At 38.4% G+C, this 17250-nt stretch overlaps 1 protein-coding gene across 2 annotated transcripts; it reads left to right on the top strand.

The window, feature by feature from the left end:
* Window positions 1-3883: 3883 nt before the first annotated feature.
* SIKE1 (suppressor of IKBKE 1) lies at window positions 3884-12065 on the top strand. Of its 2 annotated transcripts, none has more exons than XM_004263228.3 (5): window positions 3884-4129; window positions 4363-4468; window positions 5395-5537; window positions 6741-6854; window positions 8726-12065. In XM_004263228.3, exons 1-5 carry the CDS (start codon window positions 3971-3973, stop codon window positions 8825-8827), a joined length of 624 nt encoding a protein of 207 aa, XP_004263276.1. In that variant the 5' UTR covers window positions 3884-3970; the 3' UTR covers window positions 8828-12065. The 2 variants fall into 2 exon arrangements, with proteins under 2 accessions (XP_004263276.1, XP_033291948.1); XM_033436057.2 differs by lacking the exon at window positions 8726-12065 and adding an exon at window positions 8369-8591 and having other exon boundaries at window positions 3885-4129.
* Window positions 12066-17250: the final 5185 nt, after the last annotated feature.

A 17250-nucleotide genomic window follows, 5' to 3' on the forward strand; every position in this document is an offset into this window, starting at 1 on the left:
CACTCTCATCACCCCAAAACAAAGCTTGATTTTTGAGGCCTGAAAAACTAAGGTGGCTCTGATCCAAATCCTTAAGGAAGGGCCAAGAGTCCAACAGGGAAGACCAAATACTGATGACAGTCCAATGAGTAGGAGCAGAACTGTAAACAAGAAGTGAAGCCAAGAATCAGAGTCAGATAGAAATAGGGTTGGAGAGGAAACGAGGTTTAATACTTAGACACAAACAGCACCAGACTGTCTCCAGCTAACATTATCACGTATGCCAGACTGACTTAAAGGTGTAGCATTAGGTGAAGCTTCTCACTCCCCACAGTCAGACCTACCCTGTGAAGGCTGACAAAGCCAGGATTGCCCCAGATTTCTGCCCTCTAAAAAGGTCCTAACATATCCTGGTAAGCTTTAGTCAAGGTTCCTTGGGTTACAAGTATAACCTTCAAATTCTCCCCAAGTTCTCCAGAATTGAGGTGATCACCTTTATCTTTAATGTTCAGCTAACATAGCCTAAGCCCCCATCCTATGTGACCTCAGGGACTTCTGTCCACTCCCTAAGTATTTCTAAGATTCCTTGGGAAATGCTTACATGTTCCACAAATATATTATTGTTTCTTGCCATCTCTTACTTCAGTCTACTTCCCTGTGTTCCTCACAAGATCTCTTCATGCTATCTCAAAATCATTTCAACATCCTACCAGGATTATCTCGCTAAAGCTTTGCCCCAAGTGTAGACTTAAGCACCTACCTAAAATCCCTAAGTACAGCTAACCTGAGGCTTTAGTATTTATAAACTTAACTGCTGGCTCAAATATAAAAGGGACTACAACACGAGGAGAGATGATCATTTAAAACAAAATTTTAATTATCATTGCCCTAGAATCTACTGGCAATACTTTATCCCTGAGGGTTCTCTACCAGTGAGCTCTCTCCTTATCCTCCAGTTGGTCATGGTGTTGTAGAATGGCAGCTCTCCTCCCAAAATCAGGAGTCACTTTAGCATTATCTTTTCCTTTCCAAGCCATGGGCTTTTGCTCTCTTTCTCAGACCCAGCCAGAGAAAAAGCTGGCCTCTAGGTAGGGGCCACATTTTCTCCTCAAGGATGACTGACAGTGGGAACAAGCACTGAATTCAGGAAAGATCTCCTATTTCCCACCATGCAAAGTATGATATGGACCCTGGCTCCAGGAACCCAATCCATAATAGTTGACAGTGTAGTTTCCAAAGTCTGACTCACTCAGCCTTAACTAGGCCCATGTGTGGTTCACTATCCTATTTCGACACTTCATGTAAGATCCAGTCCAGTTCCTTTTCACACACTTTCCTCCAGGTTATAGTGAAAAGAATTTCAGACCTTCATGCTCCTCTTGTGGACTATCCTCCCAATCTATTATAAGCAAATATTTATACCAAAAACATGCACACTCCTAAAGAAAAATAGTAATTATATTCTGTCACAGAGCAGCCTAAGACTGGAAATATGAAGAATACTACTAACTCTAGGCAGTCAGTTTTATTAAAAATGCAATATATGTGCAAAAGATGCACATAATTCATTCAGACCCTGCCAGGAGTATATATAATATACAGTATATGGATCTTATTACCTTTCTAAAGTATTACATTTTCTGAATCTCAGAACACATCATGTCCCAAGGTTTTGAATAAGGAATTATGGACCTGTGTAATCAAAAGCTGACTTAGGGAAAGTGGTCAATATCTGGAAAGAAACATTTGAGCTAGATAGATAATACTAAAGCTCTCTGATGCATAAGACATTGTTTGCAGGAAATCTAACCTATATGGTAATTGTGAGGATTAAATAACTTTACTATAAAGTCCTTAGAACAGTGACAGACACAGAGTAAGCACTTAACATCAGTATTGCTGTCAATACTGATAGCAATTCTGGATACAATCCTTTCCATAGACCAGGTGTTAGAGACGGTTATGGTACCATAGAACCAGTATACCTTCTAATGTAAACGTTGGCCTCCCAGGTTAGGAAAAAGGGGAGAGGACAGGATCTAGGCCTCCTGAGGCACAGCATAGAATGGTAATCGGAAAAAAATTCCACAGGATAGCATAATAAGAAGTAGAATTCAATAGAGTCGATTACATACTTTTGTGGCTTTCTAATGGACCTAAAATGTCGTCTTCCAGATTTCAGTAGGAACAGATTGTATGAGTGTGACAAAAAGAGAATTAGAGAATTCCACTAGATTGTCTCTCCTAAGGGCCACTGCCTGTTGTGTATACTTAGCACCTCTCCTTTGCGTAATGTAAATGTTCTGTGGGACTGTGGTTCAAATTGTGTGGGAAAGTGGAGGAGAGCACTAATTGCTTGGAATTGTGGTTTTAGTAAAAGAATATATTAAAACATTGTTTGCAAACTCTGCAATTGTGGGATAGGTGGGCCAGCAGTATTATCTATAGGAGGTGTGGTAGGCAGATTTTCTTCCAGAATCTGCTGGGAATACAAAGGTAAAAAGCCCAATTCTCCTCCTGCACCCCGTTCTCTGACCTCTCACTACTGCTGTGACACTCTTGCCCCTTTCACCATGTTCCTAATCATGTCATTACCTTCAATTACTTATAAGAGTATGAACTCTTTCTCCCATTAGAATGTAAACTCTCTATTCACTTTGTTTTACAGCAAAAACTAACACTCCATTGTAAAGCAATTATACTCCAATAAAGATGTTTAAAAAAAAAAAGAATATAAACTCCCTAAGGGCCAACACCTGTGTCATTCTCTGCTGTATTCCCAGACACTAAACACTGCCTGAAACAAGACTCTCCAAAAGTATTTACAGTATTAAAGTAATTAATGAAAAAGAACAAAGTTTGACACACAAGCTTGACAAGGTAAACTCATAAACCAATATAACAGCACAAGTCATTGCTGTTCTGGTTAAATTTATTTTCAATTAATAATTGAATTAAAACAGAAAAAAAAAAGGTAAGCAGAAAATAATGACTCCATCTCACACGTATTAAGATGGCTATTAAAAAAACAACCAGAAAATAGCAAGTGTCTACAAGGATGTGAAGAAATTGGGACCCTTGTGCACTGTTGGTGAAAATGTAAAATGGCACAGCCACTGTGGAAAACAGTATGGCCATTCCTCAAAAATTTTAAAATAGAATTACCACATGCCCCAGCAATTCCACTTCTGGGTATACACTCGAAAAAATTGAAAAGAGGGATTCAAACAGATATTTATACATGTGTTCATAACAGCATTATTCACATCAGCCTAAAGGTGGAAGCAACCCAAGGGTCCATCAATAGATGAATGGATGAACAGAACGTTGTGTGAAACTTGAGGACATTATGCCAAGTGAAATAAGCCATCACATTATATGATTCCACTTGTATGGGGTAACTAAAGTAGTCAAATTCATAGAGACAGAAGGTAGAATAGTGGTGCCTAGGGCTGGGAGGAAGGCAGAATAGGGAAAGTCTAATGGGTGCAGAGTTTCAGTTTTGCAAGATGAAAAGAGTTTTGGAGATGAATGGTAGCGATGACTGCACAACAACCTGAAGTACTTACTACTATTGAATGGTTAAGATGATACATTTTATGCGTATTTTACCAATATTAAAAAAAATTTTTTTTTTTTAAAAAACCGTTACAATAACAATCCACATCAATCAAAACCAGTAGGGAAAGGAGAAACTCGGACTAGCCCAGCTTTAACACAACTCGACCACCAGGCTGTGGAAACAGGAAACCAAGGGCGGGGCAAGGGCAGGCTTCCAGGGCTGTGCCCTGGGCGAGACTCCAGGAAAGCCGCCGGTTGAAGCGGGTCACCGGTCGCCTAGGCTGCCACTGCGCAAGCGCATATCGCGGCTACCACCGAGGCGCCTTTTAAACGTACCCGGAAGTGACGTCTGTAAAGCTGAGACCGGCTCAGGGAGATCTGAACTCTTCGCACAGGTGAGCGGTTCTGCGACTGTCGTCCTGGGGCCGCTATGAGCTGCACCATCGAGAAGATTCTGACAGACGCTAAGACTCTACTGGAGAGGCTGCGGGAGCACGATGCAGCCGCCGAGTCGCTAGTGGATCAATCAGCGGCGCTGCACCGGCGGGTGGCCGCTATGCGGGAGGCGGGGACAGCGCTTCCGGACCAGGTCAGGCAGAGGGTAGGGGTTCGTGCCCTCGGGTTCCGGGCACTTGAGGGGTGGAGGGTGAGATAGAGTGGGCACTCGGCCTGGAATTTTGTCCTGGTCCAAGAGGGCGGTGGTGAGAACGTTCTGCGGGGTCGGGGCTGAGGATGCTGCCCTGAAGCTCTGCCTCCTGCCTATTAAGTTGCATCTGCGGCTGTTCTCTTTAATGCGCGATTAGTCTGTCTCTGTTTGTCCAGTATCAAGAGGATGCATCCGATATAAAGGACATGTCCAAATACAAACCTCACATTCTGCTGTCCCAAGAGAATACACAGATTAGAGACTTGCAGCAGGAAAACAGAGGTTGGTCAGGCCTTTTTGTGTAGTTATGATTTTTTCATATGCAGTAATATTTCATAAGTTCTTGCAAAACTGTTCACAAAAGCGCACATTCTGTATGTATTTCCAAGTCAGAGAGGGGCATTGGTGGTTCAGTGGTAGAATTCTCGCCTCCCAAGTCAGTACTTTTAACAGGAAAGTTAGCCTGTGCTCGCCCAGTATCAGTAAAGTTTGTTACATTACCCTTTTCAAGGTCTTACTGATTTTTTATTTAAAGGCAGCTTATCAAAGAGGTGCTTAGTAGAGTTGAATTATTGCATGGCTTATTAGGTGTCCCAACATGGAGGCTTGCATAACAAGAGAATATCCTCAAGGACTTAAAATTTAATGTTTAAATATTAATTGAAATAAACATTAAAGCTAAGATTGAAGGTTTTTTTATGTTCCTTGTGCAAGGTGGAAGAGGTAAATCGTATCCTCGGGTGTATATTCTTGGGCTTGATGAATACATTATTAATGATAGTAGTATGAATAGTTATTTGTATATCAGTTTACAGAGGGCTTTCACGTGTATCATGCCATTACATTCTCACATCTTCATTTTGAGGTAGACAAGCAAGGTTTTTATTATTACAAGGCAGATAAGCAATAGGCTCAGAGAGGTTAAATGATTTGCTTAAGAGTCGTAATCTAGTGACTCACAGAACTAAACTTAAACTCATGTCTTCTGAGGCCACATCCCGTGTTGTTTCTACCAGATTATGCTGCCACTGCCTAGAAAGATATTTTTCTCATAGACCATAACTGTTGAGTTCTGTGGACTTAAACACTAATTTACAACTTTGGATTCATAATGTTACATGAAGTGTCATAAAATTCCAACTGTTTGAGTTTGGCTTTAGGACGTATCTCTCAGACATCACTGCCAAGTTATTTTATTTTTTTGATAGAGCTATGGGTTTCCTTGGAGGAACACCAGGATGCTTTGGAACTCATCATGAGCAAATACCGGAAACAGATGTTACAATTAATCGTTGCTAAAAAAGCAGTGGATGCTGAACCAGTCCTGAAAGCTCACCAGTCTCACTCTGCAGTAAGAAACTTTGATGAATACATTCTAAATGAATTGAAATCTTGAAATTGTTTTAGATTGTGTGTCTGCTTTTGAAGAAAAGTAAGCTTGTTTTCCTTTCATGTTTATCACATTTGCTGTAGGTTTTACTATAGCTTTGTAAAGATATGAATAGAAAGAAGGGGGTAAAGGGCTGCTCAGGGCCTTTTATTTGAGTAAGACTAAAGTTCCTCCCCCCTTCACCAAGATCTCTTTTCAAGATGTTAATGAATGCTTAGTTAGCTCTTCCACCAAACAGAATGCCAGTTAGTGTTGAAGGTGCTCAGTAAATACTTGGGTAGTTATTATTGTACATTTCACTGGTCTGTAAGCTCCTTGGTTGTAAGGAGCATGAATTCATCTTTTATCCCTAACATAGTACTTGGCACATAGCAGGGGGTCAGTAAACTTTTATTAAACTGAACTACATAGCATCATACTATGTTGTTAGGAGAGAGAAGTATGGTTTAAAAAAATAAAAGACATGGCATAGTTTCTATACTTTGGTTGCTTATGATTTAATTTGGGAGACTGAGTACTTGTTCTTAAGTTTGTAGAGTGCTTCAGAGTTGTCATTGTACATTCACAGGTACTATATCATTTAATCCTAGATTAATAGATTGACACCTCACTATTTACTGCAGTGGAATTTATGGAAGATAAGTTTCATCTTAGATCCCACTTGAAGCATTTTAATGACTTCAGTTAACTAAAGTCATAGGGCACAGGGATATTTTAAATATGTGAATGGGTTACATCTGGACAAGATAATAATCTGTGGTCCAGAGGAGAAAACTTGATCCTTGAAGGAGACAGAGTTTAGCTTTTATGAAAAACTTGCTAAGAGATATGTCCAATGATAGAATAAGATACTTTGGAATATGGTAAGCTTCCTGCCAATAAAAGTATTCAAATTTAAGTTAAACAGCCATTTAGAGATAGTGTCCAGTGTCCAATGGGTGGTTAGACTAGAACTGATCTTTTGAAAACAAATTATCTGTGAATATCACAAGATAACTTTATTATGGCTTTACCTCTGAGGACTTAGATTGTAGTGAAACTCCTTTGTAACCTCTGTACCACAGATTAAATGAACTTTTAACATCATAATGCACATGTTTTCATGAACTTCCTATCTGTAAAAAAGATGACTTTTTCACCTTTTTATTCTTAATATCCTCACAGGAAATTGAGAGTCAGATCGACAGAATCTGTGAAATGGGAGAAGTGATGAGGAAAGCAGTTCAAATGGATGATGATCAATTTTGTAAGATTCAGGAAAAACTAGCACAGTTAGAGGTAAGATTGTTGATACTTTAGGTTCACAATATTTTACGGAGATTTCAGACTCTGGAAGATACGCCATCACTGTATTATCACTGTTATGTACTGATGTTTCCTTTGTGGTCTGATTTAAAATTAAAATACATCCTCCATACCCTTTTCAAGAAAGGAAATGTAATCAGCAGCAAACAATGAAAATGCCAACTGTGTATTAGCTAGAAATTGAGATATCATATTGAGAGGGTAGAGAGAGTGGAAGGGACAGATTACATGTGAGCTAAGGTGCCTCATCTGCCATAAAAAGAACTCAAATAGGCAATGTCTAAACTTCATGATCAGGAAATAGCAGTACCGGGCATATTATGTAGAATTATGGAAGTAAATACCAAAAGAAATAGATAAAAATATTAAAAGTGGTTGCCTTTGGGAAACAAAGTCAAGGGACTGCAGTCTATTTTATAAGTCTTATAGTCTTGATTTTTTTAAATTAATTTTTATTGGATAGTCTTGATTTTTTTTAAAAGCTATTTTCTGTAATATTTTGATTAAAAATGGGAGTAATTTACAAAGAAAGGCCTGGGGTGTTAGTGTGCCCATAAAATTGTTAAGGAAAAGCATTACAATAGATCAGCAGTCCCCAACTTTTTTGGCACCAGGGACTAGTTTCGTAGAAGACAGTTTTTCCACAGATTAGGGGTGGGGATGGGGGGATGGTTCAGGCAGTAATGTGAGCGATAGGGAGTGGCAGATGAAGCTTCGCTTGCTCACCTGGCACTCACCTCCTGCTGTGCGGCCCGGTTCCTAACAGGCCGTGGACCAGAAGCCATCAGAGGCCCGGGGGTTGGGGACCCCTGCAATAGATGATTTGAATGTTCCTTATTACAAGATGCTGTCATGGGCCCTTTGAGAAATACTAGAGAGAAAAAGACAGGGTCCCTGCTCAGAGTCTAATGAAAGGAATAAGACTAGTAGTATTTTGGTATGAAATGGTATATAAATGCTAGGAGAGAGATACAGAGTATTGAGGGAAGCACTTTATATGGTACAAGGTTTAATGACCATGGGCTCTAACTCTCAGTGAAACCTGAAAATGCTGTGGCTTCCCAGAATTTCCTGCAGAGAGAATAAGGATGAAGAGTGCAAACTGCCCTACCTGGAAATCAAAGGGAGTGGCAAGGTCCCAATTAGGAGCTAGGAGTTAGGTAAAATGATAGAATGATCTTGTCTACGCCGTCCCTAATTTATCTCACTTATGGAAACAGCCTAAGGAAATGTGGGACAAATTTTACTTAATATTTTAAGGGGCATTGGATTGAGACCCCAGCAATACCACATCTAAGTTGTCTAAGTTTGGACAAGTTTTTGGACTTTTGTGGGCCAGTGTCCTCATCTCAAAGAGAACACGGATGTAGGCAATGGTACTTACCCTACCTATTGTGTGAGATAATAGATGTAAGACACGCATGTGACACCTGGCTGTGTGCCCAGTGATTCTTTTCCCCCTTTCCTTCCTTTCTCCAAAACCGTAGGACGTCTAGGAGAGAAGATTGAGCAGAGTGAAATTATTATTAGGAATTTGAAAGATAGAAGAAACAATACTAAAACTTGTGGGAACCATAAAGAGTTTGACAAGCAGTGAATTCCTCAAGTGGAGAGGGACCTTGTTTTTTTCTGTGTAGTCCTAACACGTGGCATGTGGAAATTACTCAGTAAATGTTTTTTAAATGAATAAATAAGTAGAATTTTAGGAAATTCTCAGTTCTTTTGTTTCCTTAAAACTTTTAAAATTAAAATAATATGCTTTCTGTTTCAGGCCCAAAACAATGTGTTCTGATGCAATTTGACAGTCAAAATACCTGAAATGAACATATACTTTTTTTTTCCAGCTTGAAAATAAGGAACTTCGAGAATTATTGTCCATCAGTAGTGAGTCTCTTCGGGTCAGGAAGGAAAACTCAATGGACACTGCTTCCCAAGCTATCAAATAATTCAACTTGTGAATGACGGCTAGAGATTGTTTATCGAGGAAGGAAGTTATTATCTCTCTATTCGAGTATTGTCCATTCAGTGTCTTGCCTCAGACTTGATTTAACGTTGATTAAATGTATCAAGTGGCAGTTTAGAATTCGCAGTCAAAAGTGGCTGTCCACGAAACAGTTTTGGGGTACGTTAGTGAAAATACTCACTAAAATACACTGAGTTTCACCATTCCTTTCTCTAAGAGACTACTTTTAATTTTCATTTCTGGGGCCTCAATTTATATGAACTGTTTTCAGTTCATTTTTGTTCTTTCATATCTCTGAAACTTAGAGCATTTTATTATAAACCAGCAATTTTATTTTATATAGGATTGTAAATTGCAATTCTTAAAAATTTTAAAAAGAGATTAGCTTTTTCAATATATTTGGCATAAACCTGGATTTGTTTCCATTTGAGAAAAATAATACAATTCCACAGAAGTAGATTGGCAGATTCTCTAATTTGTAATGTCATTCACCTTTTTTGATGTTTTAAGTCTCTCTGGTGCTAAGAGTTGGCACTTTATGGCCTGGTGTCTTTACTCTTAATTTGAGAGAACCTATTGCTAGTCCCTGGGAAACATACTTGAAAATAAGTCAACTGTTTTTTTACTAGTGGTAGGATAATCATTGTATTGTTCAAAGAATGCTGAAAAATTTGTCCTGTGTGTGTTTACACACACATGTGCTCTTAGTTCAGATGCTAAAAGTAACTTTTATTTATTCTATTAGATGTTAGTAGTCAATTTTTCAATTTTGTCCTACTAGGAAATCTTCAGCTTGGGTAGATTACCCAGTGTGAAGAAGATATAATTGGTTTATTCACACCATAGTTCTTAGGTACTACATTCTACAGTTTATATATAACTTTCATTTATAATTAAGAACCATCACTTACTTGGATATCTTTCATTACTAGTACTAGTAGTTGGCTTTCTTTTTAGATCCATTTTTCACAGGAAGCAAAGTTGTATCACTTAATGAGAGTTTATTACATTCATAGAAGCTGTGTTGAGATTCAAATGCTAAGTGGTCAGCTAGGCCCACTCATCATTTCACTCCCCCATCTCAGTTTACTCACATTTCAAACTTATAAATTACTTCATGTAATACTATCAATTTAGGTTTGCCCCAAAATAATTGAAATAATGAATGCTAAACCTGTCAATATTTCCCAGTAACCGAAAGCATGGGAGAGACACATCACTAGAAAGAGTTTTTTGTTAGTGCTTTGTGTGGTGTAACCTTTTTTTTGTACAGCCATAAAGAATTAACTCCAAATAAAACAACAGAATTTCTCCATGATATCCTAAGAGCATCTGATCCCAGTAATACCAAAGGACTTTGCCTAAAATGGTAGGCTGTAATGAATCGGTATGTCATTTTTGAATTTGTCAAATTTCTATTCAGAATCCTGCGAACAATTTCCACCCGAAGTGTGGACGTTTTTATCTCATTTCCTAAGAGTATGTAAACTTTTAGTCTAGCCATTTGCCTTGCGGTATATGTCCTAAGTGCCACTCTGTGTTCCACAGTTCCATTCAGGAGGCAGGTACCCTATACCATTGGTCAGCTGCCATGGCCAGTTTTCAGTGAAAATGATAAGGTAATCAAATGGCCTGTTAAACTATAACATGGTGTCCCTTTATCTGCTTTATGTTCCTTTAGAGTTGTTTGTAAAGTTCTTTACATCTCAGATATCAGGATAAATCTAAATGTTAACTTTTCCCCCTGGTAAATCAAAAGCTTGAAGCATGAGCCTCAAGAATTCTCAGCACCCTATATAATGTGAATTCTAGCTGGTGTTAATACTATGAAAATAGTGTGTAGTTAGAAAATTGAAGGGGAGAAGGAATGTTCTTGACTTTGGTCTGAATGGGTATGAAAGTTTATTTTGCAGTGGATGATGGAACTTGACTGATGTGCAAAATTTTAGTACAAACTTATCTTTTCTAATAAAAATCTCATTTTGAGAATATCAGCTAATTTTACTCAGTAATGAGTCTAATTATAGGAAGTGCAAGGGTTTATTTTTCACTTATATAGCAACCTATCAGGTACACAGCGTTTTTCATAAATACTCTCTAATTATCACATTGTAGTTCAGATAACTATAAATAGTTGTTTCTGAAAGGTTTTAGAGGTTTCCTCATGGTTAGAAATCATAAGTTACATGATTACAAGTCAAAGTATAAAATTAAAACTGTTTGGAAGTATCTTGGAAAAATGCGTAAATATTATTGATACCTACCTTTATTACCTTATATTAATACCTTATGCATAATTTGATTCAAACATTGAAGATCTATTTCAGTGTTCCTCAAAATGTGGTTCACTGACCTACTACAATAGAACTTTGGGGATGGAATCTAGGAATTTGTATTTTAATAATCATCCCAGATAACTTCTAAGGACACTAGTTTGAGACTGTCTAGTTTACTATGTTAGGCACTTGATTTGAAGTTACGAATTTTAAAAAGCGGGGGAGGCGTTGACAGTGTTTTTGAAGAAAAATCTGGTAGAAGAGGCAAACAATGTGATAAATCCAATATAAGGATGTATAGAGTACAGAGGAGGGACTATTTACAACTTGAGAATCCAATAGAGACAAAATGAGTAGAACTAGAAAGCTTAGTGCTTTCTAGTTATTATATAATCTCCATTTCAGCTGTACCTCATTTTACAGATACTCAGGCACGAGGAGGTTGTTATTATTCCAAACTGAAACCAAGATTCAAACCCAGACTTAAACATATTCTTAACCATTAAGTTAAGATTCCCTTAAATGCCAAATACTATTCAGAGTTCAAGTGGTTCTTGAGAGGAAAATCTATTTTATTAATGGTGCAAAAGATACACCACAGCCCATATTAGAAAATATCATGAATTTAATAAATGGAGTCTTAAGGAATGAGACATAATTGTCATCTGTTTTTTAGAGTGGTGTAGCTGAGAGTATGTGCGTGCAACTGAAAAGAGCAATGCTTAGGGCTTCCCTGGTGGCGCAGTGGTTGAGAGTCCGCCTGCCGATGCAGGGGACACAGGTTCGTGCCCCGGTCCAGGAAGATCCCACATGCCGCAGAGCGGCTAGGCTCGTGAGCCATGGCCGCTGAGCCTGCACATCCGGAGCCTGTGCTCCACAATGGAAGAGGCCACAACCGTGAGAGGCCCGCGTACCACAAAAAAAAAAAAAAAAAAAAAAGAACAATGCTTAATCAGTGCTTAACAATCCTTACTGTTGATACATACAGGAAAGGGTGCAGTTCTGTCTTTCAAATCTGTCTCCTTAGCATGTTGTTTTTCAGGCTTCACGCAATTTTCTTGTTGCAAGAAGGTTGCTGCTCTACCAGAAGTCATGTCCATGTTTGAAGGCAGAAAAAAAAAGGGAAATGTCGTATGCCAGCTATATGTATTCTCTTTTATGAGGAAAAGCAACGCTTTCCCAGAAATCCAGACAGACTTCCCTTTGTCATTTGCCTGACCTGTTACATGGTCACTTCTAGCAGCAAAGGAGGCTGGGGACATAGCTGCCACAAATAAAATCAGTATTCTATTAGCAAAGAGGAAACAGTATTGGTAAAGCAGCTAACAATGTCTGACACAAGTCCTCTTACACTGAATAGCTTTTAACAAGTGTAAGCATTAGCCAAAGGAGTGTGTTGGTGTTGAGTGGCCAAGGAATGGGCTGCGGAAGACATCTGACATTTCTTTTTAGGCTGCCCATTATCCTAACTCCTATACTGTAGTTAGGGAACCCATCACCTAATGAGGCAGAGCCTTCCTCCCTCCTAAAAAATTTGAAAGTGTCAGATGTTTTCCCAGCCACTTTGCAGCCAGTGAAGATACCTCTGCCTTAAAAGTTAGTGATACAAAGAAGCAGGGAACTATGCTGAATTCTTTGAATAAAGGCAGTGACTACAACACTGGCTACTACATCCACCTCCACAGAAGGAGCAGCAAGTGGCTGTACTGACAACATTCAGTATCCAGTGTCAGCAAAGTCAATGGTGTAAGCTGCAGTGTCTCTGCCCCAGTGGACACAGTGGGGTCTTCACTGAAGCAATTATCTGAAGTGATTATAGAGGTTGTATAGCCTCTAATTCTGGTTTTCTGGCTATCCAGAGATCCTGAGGATTACCTGAGGATTATTAGCTTTTAATAAAATCACTTTTTGTTAAAATTAACCTGAATTGACTATAATTAAGAACGCTGACTGATAAAATAAGCATAGTTTAAAAAGCAACAATGCAAATATAAATTTTGTCAACACATTATGCATAATTTTGCCCTTATGTTTTAATGTAATTTTTGACATAAAAAGATGTGACATGCAAATTATCAAGCATAATAATGCATCACCTAATTTAAAAAATAGAACATTACCCATATGTTACATTTATTTATTTGTGCTCCTCTCCTGTCTCTACCCCTCTGCTCCCTCTTTTTAATAGTTTTATCACATGAGAAAAGACCTAAAATATGTGTATAACACTAAAGTGACATTTTTTAGTTTTGCTCCTTTTTGAGCTCTATGAAAGTGGTATTAGACTGTATCGTAGTCTATGGGGATTTGATTTTTTTCACTCTTCATTATGTTTCTAAGATTCATTGTGTTGTATATAGTTGTCATTCATTTTCATTGATGTACTAGATTTCATCATGTGACTACAGTATATTGTTAAGAGATACATATATATAAAATAATAAAATTATACATTTTTTAAAAAAATCCTTGCTAATATCTGACTCCTAATTTTTAATTCTTCCTCCATCTACCTCATTGATATTAGACACGTTTCACTATAAGCAGTTGTATTTCGTATTCTGCAGTTATTTCACTTGCAGTTGTCTCATGGCAACTTTCAAAGTGAATTAAGGACTATTATCCACTAATATTCATAGTGGAAAGCAGATGATGCTTTTTCTTTTGTCACTCTCCAAGAATGCCTAAGAGAAAGTGGAACCTTCAGAGCTTCGATGAACTACAATTCACTCAACATTTCGTCTAGCCTCCTAGAAATGGATTTCTGTATGTTATTGATCCTAAGATTCATTTTTATTTCATACTTTAATGTCTCTGAAATTGAGATATGTCTTATACATGTAGGGGTTGTCATCTAGTTGATTCTAAGCATAAGAAAATTGGTTTGCATTCCTGGTGGTGTGACTGGATGAAGTCAAGTTCTTGATATTTCAGTCAACAAACTAAGGACAATTTGAGAAAGGAATGGGGGTTTAGCTGTTTTCTGTGAACTTTCCATTAGCACTTACTATAAAATCAGGAGTGCCAGCATAAGAATTTGGAGTATGGCTGTATTCATTTTCTATTGCTATGTAACAAATCACCACAAATTTAGCAGTTTAAAGCAACACCTATTTAATATCTTACAGTTCTGTAAGTCACAGGTCCAGGCAGGGCTCAGCTGGGTTTTCTCAGGATCTCACAAGGCTGAAGTCAAGGTATCATCCGAGGCTAGCATCTCGTCTAAGGCTCTGGGCCCTCTCCCATACTCACGTGGTTGCTGGCAAAATTCATTTCCTTGCAGGTATAGAACTCACAGGAGATCATCTCTGACTTCCCTTGCGTTCTACCTCTAGACTCCCTTTTAAGAGCTCATCTGGGGACTTCCCTGGTGGTCCAATGGTTAAGACTCTGTGCTCCCAATGCAGGGGTCACAGGTTCGATCCCTGGTCGGGGAGCTAGGATCCCACATGCTGCCGGTATGGCCAAGATAAAGTCTCCAGCCACTGAGGGGGAAGAAGAAGAGAGACAGAGAGAGAGAGACAGAGAGAGAGAGAGAGCTCACCTGATTAGGTTAGGCCCACACAGAATAAGCTTCCTCTTGATTAACCCGACTGATTAGATATCTTAATTATATCTGCAGTGATCCCTTTTGCCATTGACGAGATATAAGTGATATCCTCTAAGATCTACAAGCCCAGCCCATGCTCAAGAGGAAGGAATTATACACGGCAAGTGTACCAGGTGATAGGAATCTTGGTGATCATCTTAAAATTCTGCCTACCACAGTGGCTTTTGGCAGCTTGGAATAAAATCCTGGAGACAACAATGAAACACTCAGGAAATTCTGCATTACCAGTATTCTTGGTGGCCCAAGAATACTTCTGTGTGGAAAAACCTGCACATCTATGAGACAAAAAAGAGATTTATTAGCAAGATCCACCAATGCAAGCTAAAATAAGTGGACTAAAGTTCAAACAGAAAAAGGATATTTGCATAGTCTCTGTATCAGTTTCCCAGAGTTGCCATAACAAATTACCACAAACTGGATGGCTTAAAACAACAGAAATCTATTCTCTCACAGTTCTGGAGGCTGGAGGTCTGAAATCATGGTGTTGGCAGGTCGGTTCTGGAGGCTCTGAGGAAGAATGTGTTCCATGCCCCTTTTCTAGCTTCCGGCAATTCCTGGCATTCCTTGACTTCCATATGCATCATTGCAATCTCTGCCTTCTCAGTCTTCACATGGCGTTCTCCTTATATGTCTCTGTGTCCAAATTTCCCTCTTCTAAGGACGCTGATTGTTGGATTAGGGTTTACCCTAGTCCAGTATGACCTCATTTCAACTTGATTATATCTGCAAAGATCCTATTTTCAAATAAGGCCACATTCTGAGGTTCTGGGTAGACATGAATTTTGACAGGACACTGTTCAATCAAGTATGGTCTCAAAGTATCTCCACCACAATATTTAATTATTGTAAAGGGAAAAACAGTAATTTTACCATGAAGAATCCTGGCAGACAACACTGACCAATTGATTAGGTAAACATCACTAATAATACTTTTCAACATCATATAAGCCCTGATACAATGCAATGACAAGAATACATGACCTCTGTAACATTCTTCCAAATAATGCATAACCTCAATCTAATCAAGAGAAACATCAGACAAAACTGAATTAAGGGAGGTTTACAAAATAACTGACCAATATTTTCCAAAGCATCTAGGTCATGAAAGACAAGGAAAAGCTGAGGAACTGTCATAGGATAGAGGAAACTAAGGACACATAGTATTAAATGTAGGATGGGATCCTGGATTTGATTCTAGGAGAGAAAATGGATATTAGAGAAAAAACTGGTGAAACCCGAATTAATTTTGTAGTTAATATTATTGGGTCAATGTTGATTTCCTACTTTTGAAAATTGTTCTATGGTGAGGTAAGATTAACATAATAGAAAACTGGGTGAAGGGTTTATGGGAACTTTCTGTGCTGTATTTCTAATTCTTTTGTAAGCCTAAAATTATCTCAGAACAAACATGCATTCCCCTGATTACTAATGAGGCTGAGCATAATTTCAAATGTTTATTTGCCTATACAGAGATTTTTTTAATATAGACATTCAAGTCTTTCCTCCATTTTCCTTTTCTTTGATTTTTTTCTTATCGATTGATATGTATTAATTTACTATACATTCATGATAATACATTGTCAGTTTTATATGTTGCAAATATATATTCTCCTAGTCTGTTGGTTTTTTATTTTTTTATGGTGCCTCTTGATGTATGGCATTTTCAAAATATGTTCAGGGACTTCCCTGGTGGCGCAGTGGTTAAGAATCCGCCTGCCAATGCAGGGGACAATGGTTCGAGCCCTGGTCTGGGAAGATCCCACATGCCACGGAGCAACTAAGCCCATGCACCACAACTACTGAGCCTGCACTCTAGAACCCGCGAGCCACAACTACTGAGCCTGCACACCTAGAGCCCGTGCTCTGCAACAAGAGAAGCCACTGCAATGAGAAGCCCACGCACTGCAACGAAGAGCACCCCCCAATCGCCACAACTAGAGAAAGCCTGCACGCAGCAACAAAGACCCAACACAGCCATAAATAAATTTTATAAAAAATAAAAACATGTTCAAATTTATTACTAAAAAGAAAGAGATTCAGAAGAGTTGGACTAGTAAAGAAGTTTTAGGAATACCTTAACTAATTTACTTTGCTTTTTTTTTTGCTTTATATACACACAAGTGTGACATAATTTTAAAAAACTAGGTCTAAATTAGTTTAAAAGGGCTCTTTTAATAAATATAAAATTCTAAGTAATAAAAGTATTATGTCATAGCGTGTTGCTTTTTTTTTTTTTTGGCTGCGCCAGCACGGCTTGCAGAATCTTAGTTCCCCAACCAGTGATGGAACCCATGCCCCCTGCAATGGAAGCACGGACTCCTAACCACTGGATCGCCAAGGAACTCCCTATGTCACAGTGAAAATGGCAACATTTTCTTCTTGCTGGTACATAAATAATGATGTATCACACAGTCAATACTGTCTTAGATTTAATTAAATAAGTATAACTCATTCTTTCAATGAACATTTATTAAGTAGTTACTGTTATCTCAGTCACTATCCTAGGTTTAGAGGATACAA

The sequence above is a fragment of the Orcinus orca genome, chromosome 1 (genome assembly GCF_937001465.1).
Source record: "Orcinus orca chromosome 1, mOrcOrc1.1, whole genome shotgun sequence".
Classification (NCBI taxonomy): Eukaryota; Metazoa; Chordata; class Mammalia; order Artiodactyla; family Delphinidae; genus Orcinus; species Orcinus orca.